The sequence below is a fragment of the Aquarana catesbeiana genome, linkage group LG12, assembly GCF_042186555.1.
Source record: "Aquarana catesbeiana isolate 2022-GZ linkage group LG12, ASM4218655v1, whole genome shotgun sequence".
Classification (NCBI taxonomy): domain Eukaryota; kingdom Metazoa; phylum Chordata; class Amphibia; order Anura; family Ranidae; genus Aquarana; species Aquarana catesbeiana.
In genome coordinates this window covers 38631264-38653312 of record NC_133335.1, presented here as the reverse complement: position 1 = coordinate 38653312, position 22049 = coordinate 38631264, and the positions used below count along the sequence as shown (strand labels likewise).

The window sequence follows — 22049 nt, the reverse complement described above, 5'->3', positions numbered from 1 at the left end:
CCCTGTGCACATGTACTGTGAAGTAAAATGTAATGTCTAATCTAGTGTCTGCTCTACCAGTGGTCATCAATATTTTGGACCTCACGGACCACTAAAATCACAAATTTGAATCCCACAGACCACCAACATTAATTTTACTTATTCCTTATACACACAATGCTCCAGCACTTGGCCCCTCCCCCTGGATCACACTGCTGCCAGTCTCTGCCCCACTCGGCCCCACCACACTCTGCCTCACACTGCTGCCTTACACAGACTCATCGTTGGTTCTCACTCCCAGAACAAGCCATGTGCTGGAGCTCCCTGTTCCCTCACTGTAGTCTGTGATCAGCACTGCTATTGGAAGTCCCCTCCACCTTCACCTCTTGCTCTCTGCACTACTCTCAGTGCCTCCCTCTGAGTTCACGGGACTCAGAACTACAGTGGAGGCATTGTATATCAATACGCGCTGACAGTATTGGTTGTCAGTGCGCATTGAGAACAACACTGAAAACAGCATTGGGCGGTATACATCCACCACAATGTTGATTTGCATCAGAACCCCTGGGGACCACCATCATTTTCTCGTAGACCACCACTGCTCTAGACCAGCTTTTCTCAATCTTTTTTCAGTCATGGCACTTTTTGAAAATATGCAAAATATCAATGTACCCCAGTCTGAAACAGGATCACCCTTCACATTAGAAGCTCCCCCTGTCACATCAGAGTCCTCATCCCCCTTTCACATCAGAGTTCTCAGTCCCCTCCTCCCCATTCACATCCGAGATCACAGTCCCACCCACACTTCAAAGCACAGTCCTCAGCCCCCTCCTCCTTTCACATTAGAGTCCACAATCTCCTCCTTCCTTACAAATCGTAGTCCTCAGTCATCCCTCCCTTCACATCAGAGTCCTCAGTTCCCCCTCTTTCACATTGGAGTCTTCATTGCCCCCTCTATTCTAAGTCCTACCTTCTGCTGTTCACCACACATCATAGTGCAGCTGTGGTAGTATGGCAATGGGTGGGAGGTGGAGCAGGTCTTAAAGGAGGCGGACTACTGAACCCTACTGCTGGGGCTTCCATGAATGCCGCCTGCCCTGGATTAGCGTCATGGATTTGCATGGTGCTGGCAGCAGCCTGCTTGCACCATGGAAATGCATGATGCTGTTGAAAAATACTGGACACAGCTTGGTACCCCTAACAGCTGGAAGCCGTCCCCAATTCAGAAACCCTTTTCTAGACACACTGCGACATTGCAGCATTCAAGTCTCCAATCATGCTGATCATAGTCAGTCAGAGACTGGTGGCGTTCAGGCATTGCACCCATATATGTATCCTACACTTCTGTGGTATAGTCCCCGAGTGCACATTACTCCCAATTACAATGCTAATTTGCAACTATACCTTTGTTATCTAATGCCTGTACAATCACGCCTGTCCTGTGCATTTGCGATGCATTACTGCATGTATATGAATGCATTAAATACTGCACATTAAAGTGCGCTGTACTTTGAATGGGCTGCCAATGCACATAAACCCCAAAATGCACCATTTTGTTTTAATGCACCACCCCACAACACACAGCTGTGCTTTGTGGTACATTAGGATGTGCTGGCAAGGCCCCCCTGGGGTGTCATTCAAAACAAATGTCCCTTCAGGACATTATGTACATTGCTATGTGTTGTGGTAATGCTCGCCTCACCGTTCATCACTACACCACATAGATGCAAAACCAACCCAATACATTTCCCATCTAGTTTTCATAATTTTCCTTATTTCCCTATGTGTACAAAAGGATCATGAAGCATGCAGAGTACCCACTGGGAAGTGTTTGTATTTTATTCACTGCCATAGAGTAGCCTAGAGGAGCATTTCTCAACCTTTATTCAGTCATGGCACACCTTAAAATTGTGCAAAATCTCAAGGCACCTGTAATATGGAGAGCCCAGGATCACCAGGCATCTGCATGTAATTAAACAGTCTTTATTGGACTCTCAAAACAAAAAATAAAAAAAAACAAAAAACAACCTCCTTCGGCAAAAGTAGAGCAAACTGTCCACAAGCCTGATATAATAAAGACAACCTAATGGCTCGCTGCCAGTATACCAGTCCCACACTTGGGTTTAGGGTCCCCGTCTACTTCATGGGTACCACCAAGGTCGCAGGAGCTCAGCAATCCAAATATCTCAGTCACCACACAGTCCACACTGCCTCATAGCTGTAAACTATTCCAATTTATCTCACGGACAATGTGCTGACTCCTTCCTGTTCCTTTTCAGGCCTTCCTTGCAGGCAGGTTAATCCTTTCAGGACAAAAGTCCCTGTAATCCGGGTTTGGAGGATCTTTTCCACACAATGTGTCTCTGAGTCTCCGAATTCCGGGTCCCTAATGAGGATTTACCCATCCAGAGAGCCTTGTCCACCTCTCCTCTTCAAGCGGACTACCCTGGAACCCCTCCTCATCCTCCATGGGTGAGAACCCCTGAGTACTAATAATATGTTCCCATTATCCCCCTTAAAGGGACCACAAACCAAACAGTGGAGAAATATACCTCTCGACCAGGACCCATCCTTGGTGTCCTGTACACACCCCAGTCTAAAATGTAAAAGACATAAATGTTGCTTACCATCAATGGGAGGGGATCCATTACTAGACTCTAGGAATCCTCTATACCAGTGATGGCGAACCTTGGCACCCCAGATGTTTTGGAACTACATTTCCCATGATGCTCATGCACTCTGCAGTGTAGTGGAGCATCATGGGAAATGTAGTTCCAAAACATCTGGGGTGCCAAGGTTTGCCATCACTGCTCGATGTGAAGCCCACATTGACCTATAATTTTTAGCAATTGGCTTGTATATGGTGAGTTTAATTTCCATACATGTGGACAATTGCTTTTACAAGCATCTATATTTGACTGATCTCATTGCCAGGCAATCTGGCACCACCCTCATCATCCCTTTCAATAACCTACAACACCAACAAGGGCACTGACTCCCCCACCAATCTTTCCCACCAGCGCTCTTGCCTTACTGCTGAACCATCTGGCAGCCAACCAGGAGTCCTTCTCCTATGCACCCCAGTGCTGCATGTAATGCCGCGTACACACGTTCGGACTTTCTGCCAACAAAACCATGGATTTTTGTTCGACGGTTGTTGGCTCAAACTTGTCTTGCATACACACGGTCACACAAATGTTGGCCAACAATTACGAACGTGGAAACGCGGTGACGTACAAGACATACGACGAGCCGAGAAAAAGGAAGTTGAATAGCCAGTACGGCTCTTTCTGCTTGATTTCGAGCATGCGTGAACTTTTGTGCGACGGACTTGTGTATACACGATCGGATTTTCCAACAACAAAGTTTTGTTGGCGGAAAATTTGAGAACCTGCACCCTGGTTGGGAAAGCTGGCCTACGGAAACATTCAATGTCAACATTTCCTCCCAAGCAGACTTGCTCACCAGTTACTTCAGGAGCCTGCACAGGCACAGCAGGAAAAGACAGATAACATACTTTACGGAGTGGGCGATCCATACAATTTCCTTAGAATAGCCATTCATTCTTAATAAAAAAAACTCCAGCCAATATCAATACTTTTCCCAGAGCTGTTTAGAAATCTAAAAACTATTAATTTTGCTTTCACTTGTCTCTGAAGCTGGAAGATCTGTGAATACACCAGCAGTTATAAGTCTTTTATTCTGCTTCCAATGTTCTCCTACTGTCAGAACAGCCAGGAACAGCAGACCCCTTCTATAATTCCATGGGGGGGGCATTCACCGTACATCTGTTCACATTATTCCCACATGAATCTGATGAGTCACCACCGAGAGGCTTACAATATTAAGATGACACCGCTGGGACTGGAGGAATGCATGGCTGCCATCCCAAGGACCGTACTTCACAGAAACGTGGCATTAAAAAGTCAAATTGGTGCCATTTCCCAGAGAAACCAGATTCTTACAATAAAAGTTGTCAATCTGATTGGTTGTTATGAGCTACAGCCTCTCTTCTGCTCCAATTTTAACCAATCGGACACCAGGAGTCCCAGGGATCCAACTACCAGTACAAATGTGTTCATTGCCCTGCAAACACTCAGAAAGAAGTGGCTTATGATATTCAGATGTGGCTCCCTGCTTACATTTATGTAACTTGTGATGGATTCTCGGTACCTGCCTGATGACACAGTTATGCTCCTGATCAGCATCAAGCCAACCCGATGATGCCTTAACCACTTCAGCCCTGGAAGATTTTCCCCCTTAATAACCAGGCATTTTTTGCGATACGGCACTGCGTCGCTTTAACTGACAATTGCGCGGTCGTGCGACGTTGTACCCAAACAAAATGTATGTCCCTTTTCCCCCCACAAATAGAGCTTTCTTTTGGTGTTCATTGATCACATCTGCAGTTTTTATTTTTTGCGCTATAAACAAAAAAAAGAGCGACAATTTTGAAAAAAACCCTTTTTTGTACTTTTTGCTATAATGAATATATTTATTTATAAATTATATATAAAAAAATAAATTTATATATTATACTTATTTGCTATAATAAATATCCCCCCCCCCAAAAAAAAAAAACCTAAAAAACTAAATCTTCATCAGTTTAGGCCAATATATATTCTTCTACACCTTTTCGGTAAAAAAAAAATAAAAAAATTGCAATAAGCGTATATTGATTGGTTTGCGCAAAATTTATAGCGTCTACAAAATAGGGGATAGATTTATGGCATTTTTATTATTATTTTTTTTTTATTAGTAATGGTGGCGATCTGCGATTCTTATCAGGACTGAGACAGACAAATCGGACACTTTTTTGGGACCACTGACATTTATACAGCGATCAGTGCTACAAATAGCCACCGATTACTGTATAAATGTCACTGGCAGGGAAGGGGTTAACACTAGGGGCCGATCAAGGGGTTAAGTGTTCCCTAGGTGTGTTCTAACTGTGGGGGGAATGTGGCTGACTAGAGGAGGAGAGAGATTGTTGTTCCTACTCAGTAGGAACACACAATCTCTCTCCTCTCCCCTGACAGAACCAGGATTTGTGTGTTAACACACACAGAATCCGGTTCTCGTTCTGTCATGAGCGATCGCGGGTGCCCGGCGGGCATCGCACATGTGCATCGGCTCCGGGGACACATTGTGCGCGTGTGCACCTCTGGCAGTGCGCGCGTGCCCGCTACACCATCTTAAAGAGCCGACGTACAGCTACAAGGCTCACGCAGGGGAGCCAACCTGCCGCAGTATAGATTCAACAAGGTGTTGGAAACATTCCTCAGAGATTTTGGTCCATAGTGACATGATAGCATCACACAGTTGCTGCAGATTTGTTGGCTGCACATCCATGATGCGAATCTTCCATTCCACCACATCCCAAAGGTGCTCTGTTGGGTTGAGATCTGGTAACTGTTGAGGCCATTGGAGTACAGTGACCTTATTGTCATGTTCAAGAAACCAGTGGTGAGATGATCTGAGCTTTGTGAGATGGTGCATTATCCTGCTGGAAGGAACCATCAGAAGATGGGTACACTGTAGTCATAAAGGGATGGACATGATCAGCAACAATACTCAGGTTGGCCGTGGCATTTAAACGATGGTCAATTGGTACTAAGGGGCTCAAAGTGTGCCAAGAAAATATCCCCCACACCATTACACCACCAGCCTGAATTGTTGATACAAGGCAGGATAGATCCATGCTTTCATGTTGTTTACACCAAATTCTGACCCTACTATCTGAACGTCACAGCTGAAATCGAGACTCATCAGACCAGGCAACGTTTTTCCAATCTTCTATTGCCCAATTTTGGTGAGCCTGTGCGAATTGTAGCCTCGGCTTTCTGTTCTCAGCTGACAGGAGTGGCACCCGGTGTGGTCTTCTCCTGCTGTAGACCAGCAGCTTCAAGGTTCCATGTGTTGTGTGTTCAGAGATAGTATTCTGCATACTTTGGTTGTAAAGAGTGGTTATTTGAGTTGCTGTTGGCGTTCTATCATCTTGAATCAGTTTGCCCATTCTCCTCTGACCTCTGACATCAGTGTAGCACCCTCTAGTTAGGTAGGTGCTAGAGTGAGGATTTTTCTAGCAGAGTAGGAAAATTTAGGCAGGCCTAGCTGATGGGTTTGTTTTTATTCTGACCTGGGAGTGGCTCAGGGCAGGGCTGGGTGACTCACAGGTAACATCACTGTCGCCTCCCTCTTCTTTCTAGAAGGTGCTAGAAAGAGAGGAGGAGAGGAGAGGTGGAGCTGCCTGGGGTATTCTGGGGAGCCTTGACCAATCCCCAACTTGGATTGGCAGGGGGCAGGCCTCCTTAAATATCCGGGGTCAGCCCAGCTGGGGAGGAGTTGTCGGGTGGAAGTGCTGGAGTGGGAGTGTGGAGGCTGTTGGGGCCCACGGGAAGCTCCCTAGTCTGCGGGGGGGAGGGTGAGCCTGGGCCGGGGCTCAGATGCATCCAGAAGGAGAGAAGAGATCCTGGAATGAGAGGCACATAAAAGAGCAAGGAGAGGACAACAGGAGAGAACACTGCTGGGAGACTCCAGAGAGGACAACTGGTCGCAGCCAGGAGGGCTGGTGAGTGAGCACAGTCGGGAGGGCTGGGGAGGCATGCCTGAGAGAATTGAGAGATTGCAGTTTAAGATGGGTGAAGAACCAGAATAGAGGACTGTGGGAAGGGCAGTGGAGAGAGGTCATTGCAGCCAGGCTGGCTGGCAGGGCCTGACGAAAGCTATCTGGGATCAGTAGCTAGGAAAAGCTAGCACCAGCTAGCACCAAGAACTTTCTATTTGCTACACTTTAGGGGGCCGGGGTCCTTGCCTGCAAAAGGCAAGTTGCTTAGGCCTAGCTGAGTTAGTGTCAGGCCTAACCATGTGGTGCAAGCTAGTCTGGAGGAGTAATGGTCTGCAGCAAGTGAAGTGCTGGAGGAGTGAACGATAAGAGGTCTTAAGCAAAAGCTTGTGCTGGAGAGAAAACTGGAGTGTATATACTGGAGTGTATATAGAAGTCCCAAGCAAGTTGCACTCAATCTTTCTGGGCATCTCTTAATTTCCTATTCCGATCCAAGTTCAATCCCCTCAAAAAAAAAACAAAAAGAAAAAGCTTATGGACGGTTCTATGTCTCTGAGTGTCTTAGAGATGGATGCCAGGCTGTGCAGTGCGACGGGTGAACCACAACATTCAGCAACCCCTACGGGGGCATGGCTACGTCAACAAGGCATTTTCCTCCACACAACTGGATATCACTGGATATTTTCTCTTTTCAGACCGTTCTCTGTAAACCCTAGAGATGGTTGTGTGTGAAAATCACAGTAGATCAGCAGTTTTTGAAATGCTCAGACCAGCTCGTCTGGCACCAACAACCATGCCACATTCAAAGTCACTTAAATCCTCTTTCTTCCCTATTCTGATGCTCCGTTTGAACTTCAGCAAGTTGTCGTCACCATGTCTAGATGCCTAAATGCATTCAGTTTCTGCCAAGTGATTGGCCGATTAGCAATTTGTGTTACTCAATAAAGTGGCCGGTGAATGTATGTGGGGCTGCAATAGGTGATCACGTTATAAAAATGCTTGTTCCCTGGCTGTAATGGTGATTCAGTGGCTTCTGTGCTTTCCAAGTCACTAAAAGTATGCAGATAATACTGCACACTTCACTTTGTACACCTAGGAAAGAATCCAGGCCTTTTTTAAAGCAATCTACTGACCTGGCCAGAACCACCTCTGGATGGAGTCTATTCCACATTTTCACAGCTCTTACTGTAAAGAAACCCTTCTGGTACTTTAACAATGCAGGGGGTGCTGTACTGCTTTGTATACCAATAACAGGCACAATGCTATGCAGGGGATGTGTGTACTGCATTGTATAGTGCACCCTACAGTGGAGACAGTGGGATGCCGGGGATGCCTTACTACATTGTACAATTTACTGTGCAATAAGGGAGACAGTGAGATGCAGGGGATGCCTTATTACACTGTATCAATCAATAACGTAGACTGTGGGAGGAGGCAGGGGATGCCTGTAATGCATTGTACGATTCATCATGCAATAAAGTAGACAGTGGGATGCAGGGGATGCCTTACTACATTGTGCACTGTATTGTGCAATAAAAGAGACAGAGGGATGCAGGGGGTGCCTGTACTGCACGGCACACTGTATTGTGCAATAAAGGAGATGCAGGTGCACTACACAGTTCAATGTAACGTGCAATAAAAGAAACAGTAGGGTGCAGGGGATTCCTGTGCTGTACTGTACATTAAACCATACAATAAAGAAGAAAGTGGGATGCAAGGGATTCCTGTACTGTATTATATACTGTACCATACAATAAAGGAGACAGTGGCATGCAAGGGGTGCCTGTACTACATAGTATACTGTATAGTAGAATAATGGAGACAATAGGATGCAGGGGATGCCTGTAATGCATTGTAATCTGTACCTTGTAATAAATGAGACAGTGGGATGCAGGGGATGCCTGTACTGTATTATATACTGCCCTATACAATAAATGAGCCAACTGCATACCTCCCAACATTTTGAGATGGGAATGAGGGACAGCTACTACCAAACGTATGTAGGCATAGGACACGCCCCCCCTGACACACCCCCTTAAAGGAGAATTAACCACAAAAAAAGTTGATCAAATCCACAAGTGCTTTTTTACCACTACCATTCCTTTATATTGGCTTTTAAAATTTACAAATGCAGCAATTTAGAAATTAGATGAAAGGTTTAGCACTGGGAAACACTTTTTGAAAGATAAAAAGTGAATTTTATATACAACTATATGGAACAGACCAAAATGAGGGACAAATGAGGAGGAATGAGGGACAGAGGGACATTGCTCCAAATTAGGGACAGTCCCTCGAAATCAGGGACAATTGGGAGGTATGGCCTACTGTCTTTTATCACTGTCATGGACCTGAAACAATCACGCAGACTGGTAAGGTGAGAGTGATTTGGGAAGTCCTAAGTAGCATACTTGTTCCTAGTCAGGGACTCAAAGTACGGAAGCAAGAGTGCCACCAAGACAGTCAGGCAACTTGCATTTTCAACAAAAGGTCAGAAATGTCAGATTTGTTTTACACAACAAATTAGCAATCATGGCCGCCTCCATCTGTATGACAGCGGATGATGAGAAAAAAAACATTTGTTTTTTTTAACATCCGTCCTTCTCATAAATAGGAAATATTTCCCCCTGAGCTTTACAGATCAATCATCCCAGGTATCAGATCACAGCACAGTCTATTCAAGAGATCAGCTGACGCAAAACACGCCGTGTCAGTGTTCTATCCCAGGTCTCCAGTAGCATATCATTCCCAGCACTCCGAGTTACAGCCTGGGGGTGGAAAATGAGCCGTCTGGAGTACCAAGTACCATACCAATACCATACCAAGTATAATTCTGAGTTCCTACTGAGATGTGGAATGGGGATTGAAGGCCATCATTGGTTTACAGCACTTCACCCAACATCTACACACCACCACTGGACTACCTTACACAGCACTGTCGGTGAAGACATATCATGGTGGTCTTTCTGTTGCAGAGAGAACAACAAAAAAAAAAAAAACCTTTCACTGTTTGCCATTCAGCAGGTCTGATCACACCAATGACGCAAAAGGAACTTTTCCATGTTCTGCTCCTGCATGTTCTGTTCATTAGTGTGCTGTAGTACATACAGTATGATGACCACAGACACAAAGCACATCATTAGGAATGAGCCAATACAGTCTAACAGAGGAGAGATATTCACTATACACTTCGTATTCAATTAATTTGTTCTCTTGTGGAGCTCCACACTCCGAAGTGCTGGAGACCCATTGGGCACCCTCTCTTCTCATTTCTGGAGACACACTGGGGACCCTCTTTTCTCATTGCTCGAGACCCACTGGGGACCCTTACTTCTCATTGCTGGAGACCCACTGGGGACACTTACCTCTCATTGCTGGAGAACTACTGGGGACCCTTACTTCTCATTGCTGGAGACCCACTGGGGACCCTCTCTTCTCATTGCTGGAGACCCACTGGGGACCCTCACTTCTCATTGCTGGAGACCCACTGGGGACCCTCTCTTCTCATTGCTGGAGACCCACTGGGGACCCTCTCTTCTCATTGCTGGAGACCCACTGGGGACCCTCTCTTCTCATTGCTGGAGACCCACTGGGGACCCTCTCTTCTCATTGCTGGAGACCCACTGGGGACACTTACTTCTCATTGCTGGAGACCCACTGGGGACACTTACTTCTCATTGCTGGAGACCCACTGGGGACACTTACTTCTCATTGCTGGAGACCCACTGGGGACACTTACTTCTCATTGCTGGAGACCCACTGGGGACACTTACTTCTCATTGCTGGAGACCCACAGGGGACCCTTACTTCTCATTGCTGGAGACCCACTGGGGACCATTACCTCCCACTGCTGGAGACCCACTGGGGACCATTACCTCCCACTGCTGGAGACCCACTGGGGACCATTACCTCCCACTGCTGGAGACCCACTGGGGGCCATTACCTCCCACTGCTGGAGACCCACTGGGGACCATTATCTCCCACTGCTGGAGACCCACTGGGGACCATTATCTCCCACTGCTGGAAACCCACTGGGGACCATTACCTCCCACTGCTGGAGACCCACTGGGGACCATTACCTCCCACTGCTGGAGACCCATTGGGGACCATTACCTCCCACTGCTGGAGACCCACTGGGGACCATTATCTCCCACTGCTGGAGACCCACTGGGGACCATTATCTCCCACTGCTGGAAACCCACTGGGGACCATTACCTCTTGGTGCTGGAGGCCCATGGGGGATCCCCCCCCCCCCAGTGCTGGGAAATACTAGAAGATTTGTAAGTCTGTTCAGCTAGTCTTGCAGTCATAGCACTTCAACCTACACTGCTTCAACATCAACAGTACAATAATGACATCATCACTCTTCTCTCTCCTCCTGCCAGTATGTTCCCTGTCAACACATGCACATGAAGCACCAGTGGAACTCTTCTCCCTGAGAGCTACGGTATAGGCTTATATCAAGGCAGATTCAGATACTTAACTAGCTGCATGTTTTAATAAATACATAATGGCATCAATTGGTGTTCATCTTTATGCTGAACACATTCCCATCTGCAGTAAAGCTGGAAATACTTTTACATTGTAATGTGGTATTCTGGTCAGGCATGACCCTGGCTGAGATTGCTGTCAGATGGACTTATGACCTCAGCTAGCTTTGGGACAACAGTCTTTGTGTGTCTATAGAACTGTCCAGAATAAGGAAGGAGTTCTTTAGAAGGCAAGCCTGCCGGCATAGAATGAAGACTGCATTGTTCTCTCCGCACTAATTGGCCCTTCTTCAATACTGGAGGCTGCAGCCGCTTAAAAGGCTATAGAAAGCTGACCGCCAGCGCATTGTACAGCCTCACGCTGGGCGTTGTTTATGGTGGGCCGCTGTGTTTCGGTGTGTTACTAAAGCTTGGAAAGTGGAAGGCAGGAGGGAAACACTTCACAGCTTCAATTTACTTCTGCTTTCAGGATTGTTATCACTACATTCACAGAAAACCCTTTACAGCCGCCCCTGTCCATAAAGAAATTTGCAATAAATATTCCCCATCACAGTCATACATTATGTACATAAACATAAATCGCTTGTATTGGATGACCATACATGTGTTATGGAACCTGCAGAAACCCCGCTGTTGTATCTATCTCTAGGAAACAGTATGCAGTTGGCTTCAGGACTTTTCTTAGCCAGGCCGGAGCTGTAATTTGGCCACACACAGTGCAATCTGATTGTGCTTTAGATTTATCAACATCCATTTAATACAAAGGTCCACCTGAAGAATCCATTCAATTTATACTGTATCTAGTCGGGTAGGCTCTTGCAATTTTCAGTTGTTGGTAAATCTCAGGAGATTGTATAACTAGATTGTAACATATGGAAAATTGGAGCTGCCCTTAACCATTTAATTATAGGGCACTTTTACCCCCTTCCTGCCCAGGCCAATTTTCAGCTTTCAGCGCTGTCGCATTTTGAATGACAATTGCGCGGTCATGCAACGCTGTACCCATATGAAATTTCTATCATTTTTTTTTCACACAAATAGAGCTTTCTTTTGGTGGTATTTAATCACCACTGTTTTTTTTTTTTTTTTATTTTTGCTAAATAAACAAAAAAAGGCCAAAAACTTAGAAAAGAAAACTCCTTTTTCTTTGTTTTGGTTATAAAATTTTGCAAATAAATAATCTTTCTTCATAAATTTAGGCTGAATTGTATTCTGCTACATTGCGTTGGTGACAATAACCCAAATCAGCGTATATTAATTTTTTGTGTAGGAAAGTTATAGAGTCCACAAACTTTGGGACATATATCTGAAAATTGATCAGTCCTGATGTACTGACAGACTCATTTCTTGAGCCATGAAAACTCCAGGACAGCACAAATATCCCCCAAATGAATCATTTTTGGAAAGTAGACAGTCTGAAGTTGTTTGAAGTGTTTTTTGAAGTTGTAATTTTGTGTCACTTTTTTTGGAAAATAAAGAAAAAACATTTTTTACTTTTTTTTTTTTTTCATTTTTTTATACATTTTTATACATTTTTTACATACTGTCACCAGTACAGTACAGCATCATCAGATAACTGGTGCGTTGGTGAGCAGGGACATTGACTGGTGACAGTATGTATAAAAAAAAAAGTAACTTTTTTTTTCAATTTTTTTAAAATATTTTTTCTTTATTTTTATTTTTTTTAACATACTGTGACCAGAGCAATAACACTGTACCACTCTGGGGGTTGATCAGGATTTTTTTTTACATACTATGTTTGCTTATAGCAGTGAATTTTGCTGCTATAAGCACATATTTTACTGACTGACAGTGTGTAGACATTGTCTATTGTTGTGCTTAGCTGTGATTAGTCACAGCTAATCACATGGTACAAATGGGCTGTTATTGGCAATGTTTGTACCAAGTGATCACTGTGACCAATCACAGCTAGCAACACAATTGTATACAATGAATGGCATGAAAGGAAGTCACAGTGCGGTGGACGCAGCAGTTGACAGATTGCGCTGGAGCACGGCCCGTTCTCAGGAAGACGACCATCTCCTAGAACAACAGGGTTCCTGCCTGTCTGTCGGTTTACAATGACGCGGGCAGTTACGTAGGGCACACACTATAAGAAAATCGGGTGAACGATCTTCCCGTTTTTTTCGATACCAACACAGCAGGGCGAAACCAAGTATGGAATTAAAGTGGAGTTCCACCCACTTTTACAACTCCTCAGCATCCCTCACTAAACTGTGCACTGAAAACGAATTGGATATTTTTACATTTTTTTTCTCAGCACTTACTGTATATCTGCTGTATTCATTTTTCACTTCCTCCTCCCTGGCCGCGGCCCATCGCATCATTTCCTGTTTGCAATGCCTTCTGGGAAGGGGCGGCAACTTCCTCTGACACTGCCGTTGCTATGAAAACCTGACCTGAAACCTATTACACTGCTTGTGCTGGACTGAGCATGTGCGAGATCTGCAAGGATGAGATCCAGGAAGAAATACAGTCTGGCTTCAGATTCCCAGACTTAAGATGGCCACAGCCTGCTGTAAGTTTATAAAATAACAAACTACTGCTATAAACTAACAAAACAGACCTTAGTTTACAGACTAACTTTACTAGAATACATTAAGCTTGTGTATTATAGGGGTATTTTTATTCAAAAAGTATAATTTCGGCCGGAACACCACTTTAATGTACAAAAACTCTCTAAAATTTATTGTTTATCGTTTCTGATCATGCGCAGTCTTTTGTGTCAAAATTTTTCTTGTACCAAAACTATACAAAAACAGTGCACATTAAAAACGAAAATCGTCACATACCAGAAATAGTTTGGAGTTTGTCCCTTCGGAAATGTTCATTTGGAAAGTCTGAAACGGATGTCGAAAGTTGTGGGCACTATACGAAAATCGAACGATCATGCCTCATACGGAATTTGTGTTCCGATTTTCTTATAGTGTGTACCCCACTTTAGACATGAGATTATAGTGGTCTAATCTGTTTTTGGCTAGATGTTGTGACAATCTCATGTCTGTGGATTCCCACCAATGCCTGGCCCCTGGGGCACAATCAGATTATAAAACATATCCCAGTTGCTACTGATTGCATTGTAATTCATCTTATAAGGAATGCAGTAGAATGTGTGAGAATATCTCCAAGGTTAGTGAACTTCTGCTTGGTGGGGAGACCTTTTTGCAGGAAACCCCAAGAAATGTAAAAAGGTGCTTGGCCTCCCAAAGATCATTGTCTATACAAAATGAAAATATGAACAGATAAAATTAACAAATTCTTTGGTCTTTCTTCAGGAACCTACCAGGGTCAGTTTGGAAATGGAATCCGTGAAGGCTATGGTGTACGTCAGAGCGTCCCATATGGAATGGCGGCAGCTGTCAAAAACCCCTTACGCACCTCCTTGACCTCCCTCCGCAGTGAACACAGCAACGGCACATTGGCTCAACACGATGCCATGACCCCTTCACCAGATAACATTGTGTGCTCCACCATCACCAGAGGAGGCTTCGCCCTCTCCCTCTATGCAGACCCTGAAGTTCTCAAGGCACAGAAGAAAGGGATCTTCAGAAGAGGGTCTCTACTGGGTAAACTGAGGAGATCTGATTCTAAGTCCTCAATCTCTTCCCAGAGAAGTAAGCTGAGCTTTCTGAAAAGTGTGAGTGGGATGAGCTCCGGAGCTAGCGATGCCACCTCAACTGTGAGCTTTGGTGATGCAATAGAAGGAGAAGAATTTCCACCAGTGGAAGCAGATATTGATGCCACCACTACCGAGCTCTACATGGGTGAATGGAAGAAAGACAAGAGGTCTGGGTTTGGGATCAGCGAGCGCTCCAGTGGGCTGAAGTACGAAGGAGAATGGCTGGACAACCTGAGACATGGCTATGGGTGCACCACCTTTCCAGATGGATCAAAGGAAGAAGGAAAATACAGGAACAACGTTTTAATTAAAGGGATGAAAAAGAGGGTGATCCCCTTGAAGAGTGCCAAGATCAGGCAGAAAGTGGACAGAAGTATTGAAGGGGCCCAGAGAGCGGCAGCCATAGCAAAACAGAAATCTGAAATTGCTGCATCCAGGTAAGATCGAACGTTAATGCTTTATCCATAGATATATCTAAAGTCTTTCTGGTCAAGATAGCATATGTGCGTATATAATAATGGTACATAATGGTGGGAAGGCACCAGCTTGGTGTGTTATTGAGCCATTGAGCCCTGCCTTTCTCTGCTTCTCTGCTTCCTGAGAACATCAGCAGTGGCCAAATCTTATAGGCACCCAATTTTTTATGGCAGCTGTGCTGTTGTCTCTCGCTGAACACTGATAAATTAATGTGCAGGACAGGAGTAACATTAGAATTATCTTATGTGGCTGGGTGGAGGAAGTCAGGTGAGAAAATCTGAACAGCAGCAGTCAGAGATGATTTCAAAGCTGCAGATGACAACATTCTGGTCCATCTTCTATCTCATTACAGCTTTTTTTCATTACCACACGCTATAATTTGGCAGCTTCTCCACTTTTGTATTATTTAAAAACAACATGGTAAATGCTTTACTGTTAATGAGCAAATAGAACTGAATTGCCTTGAAAGTATAAATGAGGTTGGTTACTGTAAGGAGAAAGAAAGGGAGGTCATACAGCACATAGGAAATAGACTTCCAATTAATCTGTGAGGTGCATTCTGCATACCGGTGTCTTGTCAAATAGAGTCCCCTATCATATAGTGTCCTCCCTGTACTGCGCAGGCGCAGTACGGACAAACGAGAGTAAGGACAAACGAGACGCCGAAAGTCTCCGAAGTTTAACAGCTGATCATCAGCTGTACACGGCGCCTGCGCTGTTATTCTCACCCTATGTCCAGGATCATTCCCTACTATCCAAGTGGACATAGAGTGAGAATATATAGTTGCCGAGCGCAGCGAGGCCGTGCCCGAAGCGTGGCGAGCGAAGCGAGCCCGCGAGGGGCCCTCTTACACTGCCATCGCTAAGAACTGCCGAAGCGCCGTGTACAGCTGATGGTCAGCTGATCAACTTCGGACATTTTCGGCATCTCCTTCTGCTCCGTACTGCGCAAGCGCTGCGCCTGCGCAGTACGGAGCGGACACTATCCGATAGGAGGACACTATATGGCAGAACACCGGCTCGAAAAACTATACTTAGTATAAGTTGAATTAACCCTCTGATTCATATATGTTTTACCTGCCAAAGGATTTGTAGTATTCACCAACCAATGGTCTCATACAAACACTTACATTAAGCTGGCCATACACTGATCAAATTTCAGTCGGCCCCTGCTGGACCGGCAGAATTTCAATCAGTGTTTGGCCTCCCCTGCTCGACGGACGTCAAGCTAATTTCAATGGACTTTTATGGAAGGGACATGTTGGAAACTTTTCCATCAATCAGTGGCTGCAGCCAATCAGTTGTAGTCATTGGTCAGTATATTCTGATAGTGGCGGGTGCCACTGTCAGATTACCTGTCCCGGTGGGCGCCATCCACCTCAGTTGTAACCTCTGAAAAAATATTATAGTTTCTATGGGGTCCTACACCAAACTATTCAGGTAGAGGAGCACAAAACGGTCTAGTGCCGTTTGTTGGCCAACTGTAAAACCACGGATTTTGCGGTTCTTTTTACACTTTATCTAGCTGGTTGCTAAGGAGGGGGCTGGGAAGCCGGCCGCCACGTCCTTAACAACCGATGAGTCATCAGCTGTCAGCGGGCTTCCCCGCTGAATGTAAAAAAAAAACAAAAACAAAAAAAAACAGCGTGGGGTCCCCCCCCAGGTCCATACCAGGCCCTTGGGTCTAGTATGGATTCGGAGAGGACCCCCCCCACGCCAAAATGGAAAATAAAATGGCATTGGGCCCCCGCCAAATCCATAGCAGACCCTTACCTGAGCATGCTACCCAGCAGGTCAGGAAAGGGAGGGGACGAGCGTGCACCCCTTCTGAACCATATCAGGCCACATGCCCTCAACATGGGGGGGTGGGTGCTTTGGGGCAGGGGGGCTCTGCCCCCCCCACCTCAAAGCACCTTGTCCCCATGTTGATGGGGACAAGGGCCTCTTCCCGACAACCCTTGCCCGGTGGTTGTCGGGGTCTGCGGGTGGGGGCCCAAGGGCCTAGTATGGACCTGGGGGGGGACCCTACGCTGTTTTGTGGTTGTCGGGGTCTGCGGGTGGGGACCCAAAGGCCTAGTATGGACCTGGGGGGGGGACCCTACGCTGTTTTTTTTTTTCACAATTTTTTTTAACCTATTTTTTTTTCTACATTCAGCGGGGAAGCCCGTTGACAGCTGATGACTTATCGGTTGTTAAGGATGCGGCAGCCGGCTTCCCGGACCCCTCCTTAGCAACCAGCTATATACAGTGTAAAAAAAAAATTTGCAGTAAAATTGCAGTAAAAACGTGTGTCCAAAAATGCGGCAAGCACCCCAAAAAGCACTGCAGAAATGTTCAAAAGCAACCTGCATAGATGTGAATCGAGCCTTAGAACACTTCAGCCCTGTACTATAGGCCAGATACAGACATCCAATCCTTTATAGCACTCCAGCCCTGTACTATAGGCCAGATACGGAAGATCTAATCCTTTATAACACTCCAGCCTTGTACTATAGGCCAGATACTGAGGATCTAATCCTTTATAGCACTCCAGCCCTGTACTATAGGCCAGGTATGGACACCGATTCCATTATAACACCCCAACCTTGTACTATAGGCCAGGTACAGACATCTCATCCTTTACAACACTCCAGCCTTGTACTGTCAGGCTGGGTAATAATGAGATCCAATCCTTTAGAACACTAGCACTGTCTGTCGTGTCCATACTGGGGAAGTTCAGATGAAGTTATGCAAGTGTTGCTTCTTGTACTGTTTGAACATAACAGAGCATTCCCCTCCGCTGACGAAGAGCAGATCATGTTTACTGCTTGTGTAAACTCTCCAATGTTCTCTACAGGAACAAAGCTTAGACTTATACTCAGCTTCCTTTTGCTCTCCCCACTCCTCCGTTCACCATTGGGAGAAGTAACCCTGTGTAAGCTCCGGCCGGAGCTTACATAGGGCTGAAAACCTTCTCCCTGCCCCTGATGTGGCAGCATTGGGCCAATCACCAAGCATTAGTGTTGTGACACAACAGGAAGCGCAGTGGGTCATACCACCCCTATACTTTGCTCCTGGTAGCTGAATAAAATGACAAAGGAGCAAAGGGAGGATAAGTATGTGTTGTTGGGAGAAGGGGGCATTAAAGAGAACCCATTGCTTTGCCTTAGTGAAGTTAATTTGCTTATATTTGCCTTTTCCCCTTTATCAACATACTAATAAAAATATTAAATAAAACCTGTTTTTAATACATACCTTTTTATACCCAGTCATGTGATCACTGGGACTCTGCGCTTCTCTGTGCAATGGAAGCAGATCATGACTGGTAGAAGGGGCCAGCAGGGTGTTGATCAAAGCTTCCTGAAAACTGAAAGCTGCGAAACACCCACACCTGATGCTGAGCCTCCATGATTGGAAGAACTGAAATCCAGTAAATAAGAGGGTTAAGCCAGGCTGGGGAGGGAAAGAGCTAGATGATGCTGGATGTCCTCCAGACAGGGAATGAGGCGGGCTCTGACTTTCTGCAGTTTCTAATGAATGTGCAGTGAAATCAAGATTAAACCATGCACGCAGTGCCAGGACAAGGTAATCTAGAGCCCAGGGCAAACATGCCAAATTGCACCCCCCCCACCCGGCCAAAGATGTATAAGCATTTTTTGTCAGAAAAAATCCCCCCTCTCAGCACAAATCCCCCCCATCCCCCAAATCCTCCCAGCATAAATCTCCCCCCCCAAAAAAAACACCCCTCCCAGCACAAATCCTCTACCCCTCAAATTTTTCCTCCGAGTACACATCCTCTCTCTCTCCCCCCCAAAAAAGTTCCCCTCCTAGAACAATTCCCCTCCCCCACTACCATATCACCTCTTCTAGCACAACCCCCCCCCCCCAATCCCACCTCCTAGCACAAATACCCTTCTCCCACCCCCCTCCCAACAAAATTCCCCCTTAATCACCACTCCTAACACCACCCCCACATTTCCCCTCCTAGAACAATTCTTACCCCCTACTGCCCCCCCCCCCCAATTCTCCCTCCCAACACAAATTCCCCCAATCTCTTCACAGTGCCCCCCCCCCCCACCTCACATAATACTACCGTGCCCAGGGCAGCTGCCCTCCCTCTCAACACAAATCTTTCACCCCCAAATGCCCCCCCCCCCCCCCAAATCACCCCTCCTAGCACAAATCCTCTACCTTCTCAAATTTTTCCTACAAGTACACATCCTCAAATTCCCCCTCCCAGCCCAAATCCCCCGCCCCCAAAAATGTTTTTTTCCCTTCCTAGAACAATTTCCCTCCCTCTCTATCATATCACCTCTTCTAGTACAGCCCCCCCAAACCCCCCCTCCCAACAGAAATCCCCCTAAATCATCACTCCTAACACCTCCCCCCCCCCACATTTCCCCACCTAGAACAATTCTTACCCCCTGCTGCCCCCCCCCCCCAATTTCCCCACCTAACACAAATTCCTTCCCCCAATCTCTTTACAGTGCCCCCCCCCCCCCACCTTACATAATACCACAGTGCCCAGGGCAGCTGTCCCTCCTACCCACCCCTTGTCCTGGCCCTGCATGCAGGAGAGCAGTCTGTATGTGCAAGAGTGAAGGGAAGGCTGAAGTTCAGCTTTAAATGGCCTCTCTGCATTTATACCTCAAGCTTAGTTTTTGGGGCCTTTCTACATTAAAGTGATTGTAAAGTCTCGTTTTTAAAAAAAAAAAATAACAATCATGTCATACTTACCTCCACTGTGCAGCTCATTTTGCACAGAGTGGCCCCGATCATCCTCTTCTGGGGTCCCCCGGCGGCTCTTGCGACTCCTCCTCACTTCAGATAACCCCCTAGGAGAAGCGCTCTCCCGGGGGGGTTACCTTGCGGGGGCCATAGACCCGAATACTGGACCCGGTCCCACCCCCTGGCGCCCGCGTCATTGGATTTGATTGACAGCAGCGGGAGCCAATGGCTGCGCTGCTATCAATCGATCCAATCAAGAGCCGGGACCGCGTGCAGAGGGGGCCTGGGGGGCGGTGACTGTCATAAGTTTTTTTAGGATGCAATAAGGTGAAAAAACACGAGGGTTTACAACCCCTTTAAAACGCTCCATTTAACTCTCTGCTTACTACATATCTCCTCATGCACTGAGATGTAGAAATGTAATGTGCAATGTAAGAAGAGAGAGGACGAGGAGACCATCCCATTTCACTTTTCAGCCTGCGCAGATAAAGCCAATGTCTAAAGATTATTCAAAGTATGCAGACAGTAACCCGATGACAATGTGCATTTAAAACAGAGAGAAGACGGCAGACTTCACAGACAAAACATCATAAACAGTTGTACTTCCACTAAATTCCAATTACATCTATTATGTACTAAAAATAGCAGTCCTCTGTCACTACTATCACAATATTATCACAATATTATAGCAGGTGGAAAGTCTAATTTAGAGGCCTGCAGACTACACAACTAGAATAATTACATTTATTTGGGGTGTATTTTCTTGGGTAAGGGGATCTATTTCAGCTAGTTTAGTTTATATAATATAGTGTTCTATATATTGGTGGGTTTTTTATTGTGTGTACTTGATCTCGGTGTACTGTTGCTTTCTATTTTCACTTTATTTCATGGTTTTAAGTTTTTCTTTTGTGCAAAAAAGTCAAATAAAAAGCCTAACGAGGAGCCATTTTTTGACACAAGAACAGGATATTCTGTAACCTTCATGAGCCAATTAAAGCCAATTGCACCCTTAAAGTGGCTGTAAGCCCTCAGACATGAAATATGAACAAAGCAAATCCCTCTATAGTGTATACTTGTCTCAATCCAGAGCACTTAGGCTAGGTTCACACCTATATAGTTTGCAGTTGGTTAGTTTTCCATATGCATTTTTTTCCCGGTGCATGCTGCATTTTTGTACCTGCGTTTTTTTCCTTTCACACTGGGGCGGTTTGCAGGCACTATTGCGCGAAAAATAGCGCCTGCAAACCGACCTGAAAGTGCCGCTGCTTTGTCTCCAATGTGAAAGCCCCGAGGGCTTTCACATTGGAGCGATGCGCTAGCAGGACGGGAAAAAAAAGTCCTGCTAGCAGCATCTTTGGAGCGGCGAAGGAGAGGTGTGTATACCGCTCCTCCACCGCTCCTGCCCATTGAAATCAATGGGACACCGCGGCAATACCGCCGGCAAAGCACCTCTGCAGAGGCGCTTTGCGGTGGTTTTTAACCCTTTCTCGGCCGCTAGCGGGGGGTAAAACCGCTCCCGCTATTGGCCGAATACCGACGGTACAGCGCCGCTAACAATAGCAGTGTTTTACCGCCGCCCCCGCCCCAGTGTGAAAGGGGCCTTAGTGTCATTTCTGTCTGCTGCTTCGTTCCTCTGCGTGAGTCACTTCTGACAAGTTTTCCCATAGCTCCCAACTGTCTCTAATTTCGAGGGACTGTCCCTGATTTGGAGCAATGTCCCTCATTCCTCCTCATTTGTCCCTCATTTTGGTCTGATCTATATAGTTGTATATAAAATGCACTTTTTATCTTTCAAAAAGTGTTTCCCAGTGCTAAACCTTTCATCCAATTTCTAAATTGCTGCATTTGTCCATTTTTAAAAGCCAATATAAAGAAATATATAAGTGGTAAAAAAAGCACTTGTGGATTTAAATAACCTTTTTTTGGGTTATATCCCCTTTAAGTGGCATGTCCTAAGCCTACATACGTTTGCTAGTAGGCGTCCATCATTCCCATCTCAAAATGTTGGGAGGTATGGTTTTCCTGACACCAAGCGAAAAAAGGTGACAGGGGACGGATCTCCAGCTGATGAAGATGGCAGCCTCAGCTCTGTTCCTGTGAGCTGGGTGGAGGGGGGTGTGCCCCTTCCCTCCAATCAGCTCTCAGAGCTCTCCTTGAACTCGGTTGAGTGTAACTTCAGCTCCCCGCGCCCTTT

The 22049-nt window shown here is 45.9% G+C and overlaps 1 protein-coding gene across 1 annotated transcript in view; it reads left to right on the top strand.

Moving 5' to 3' along the window:
* JPH2 (junctophilin 2) overlaps positions 1-22049 on the top strand; it is a 137880-nt gene that overhangs the window by 5751 nt on the left and 110080 nt on the right. The window contains exon 2 of the mRNA XM_073607592.1: positions 14328-15108. Within this exon, the coding sequence (XP_073463693.1) occupies positions 14328-15108 (781 nt within the window). The remainder of the gene's footprint in view (positions 1-14327; positions 15109-22049) is intronic.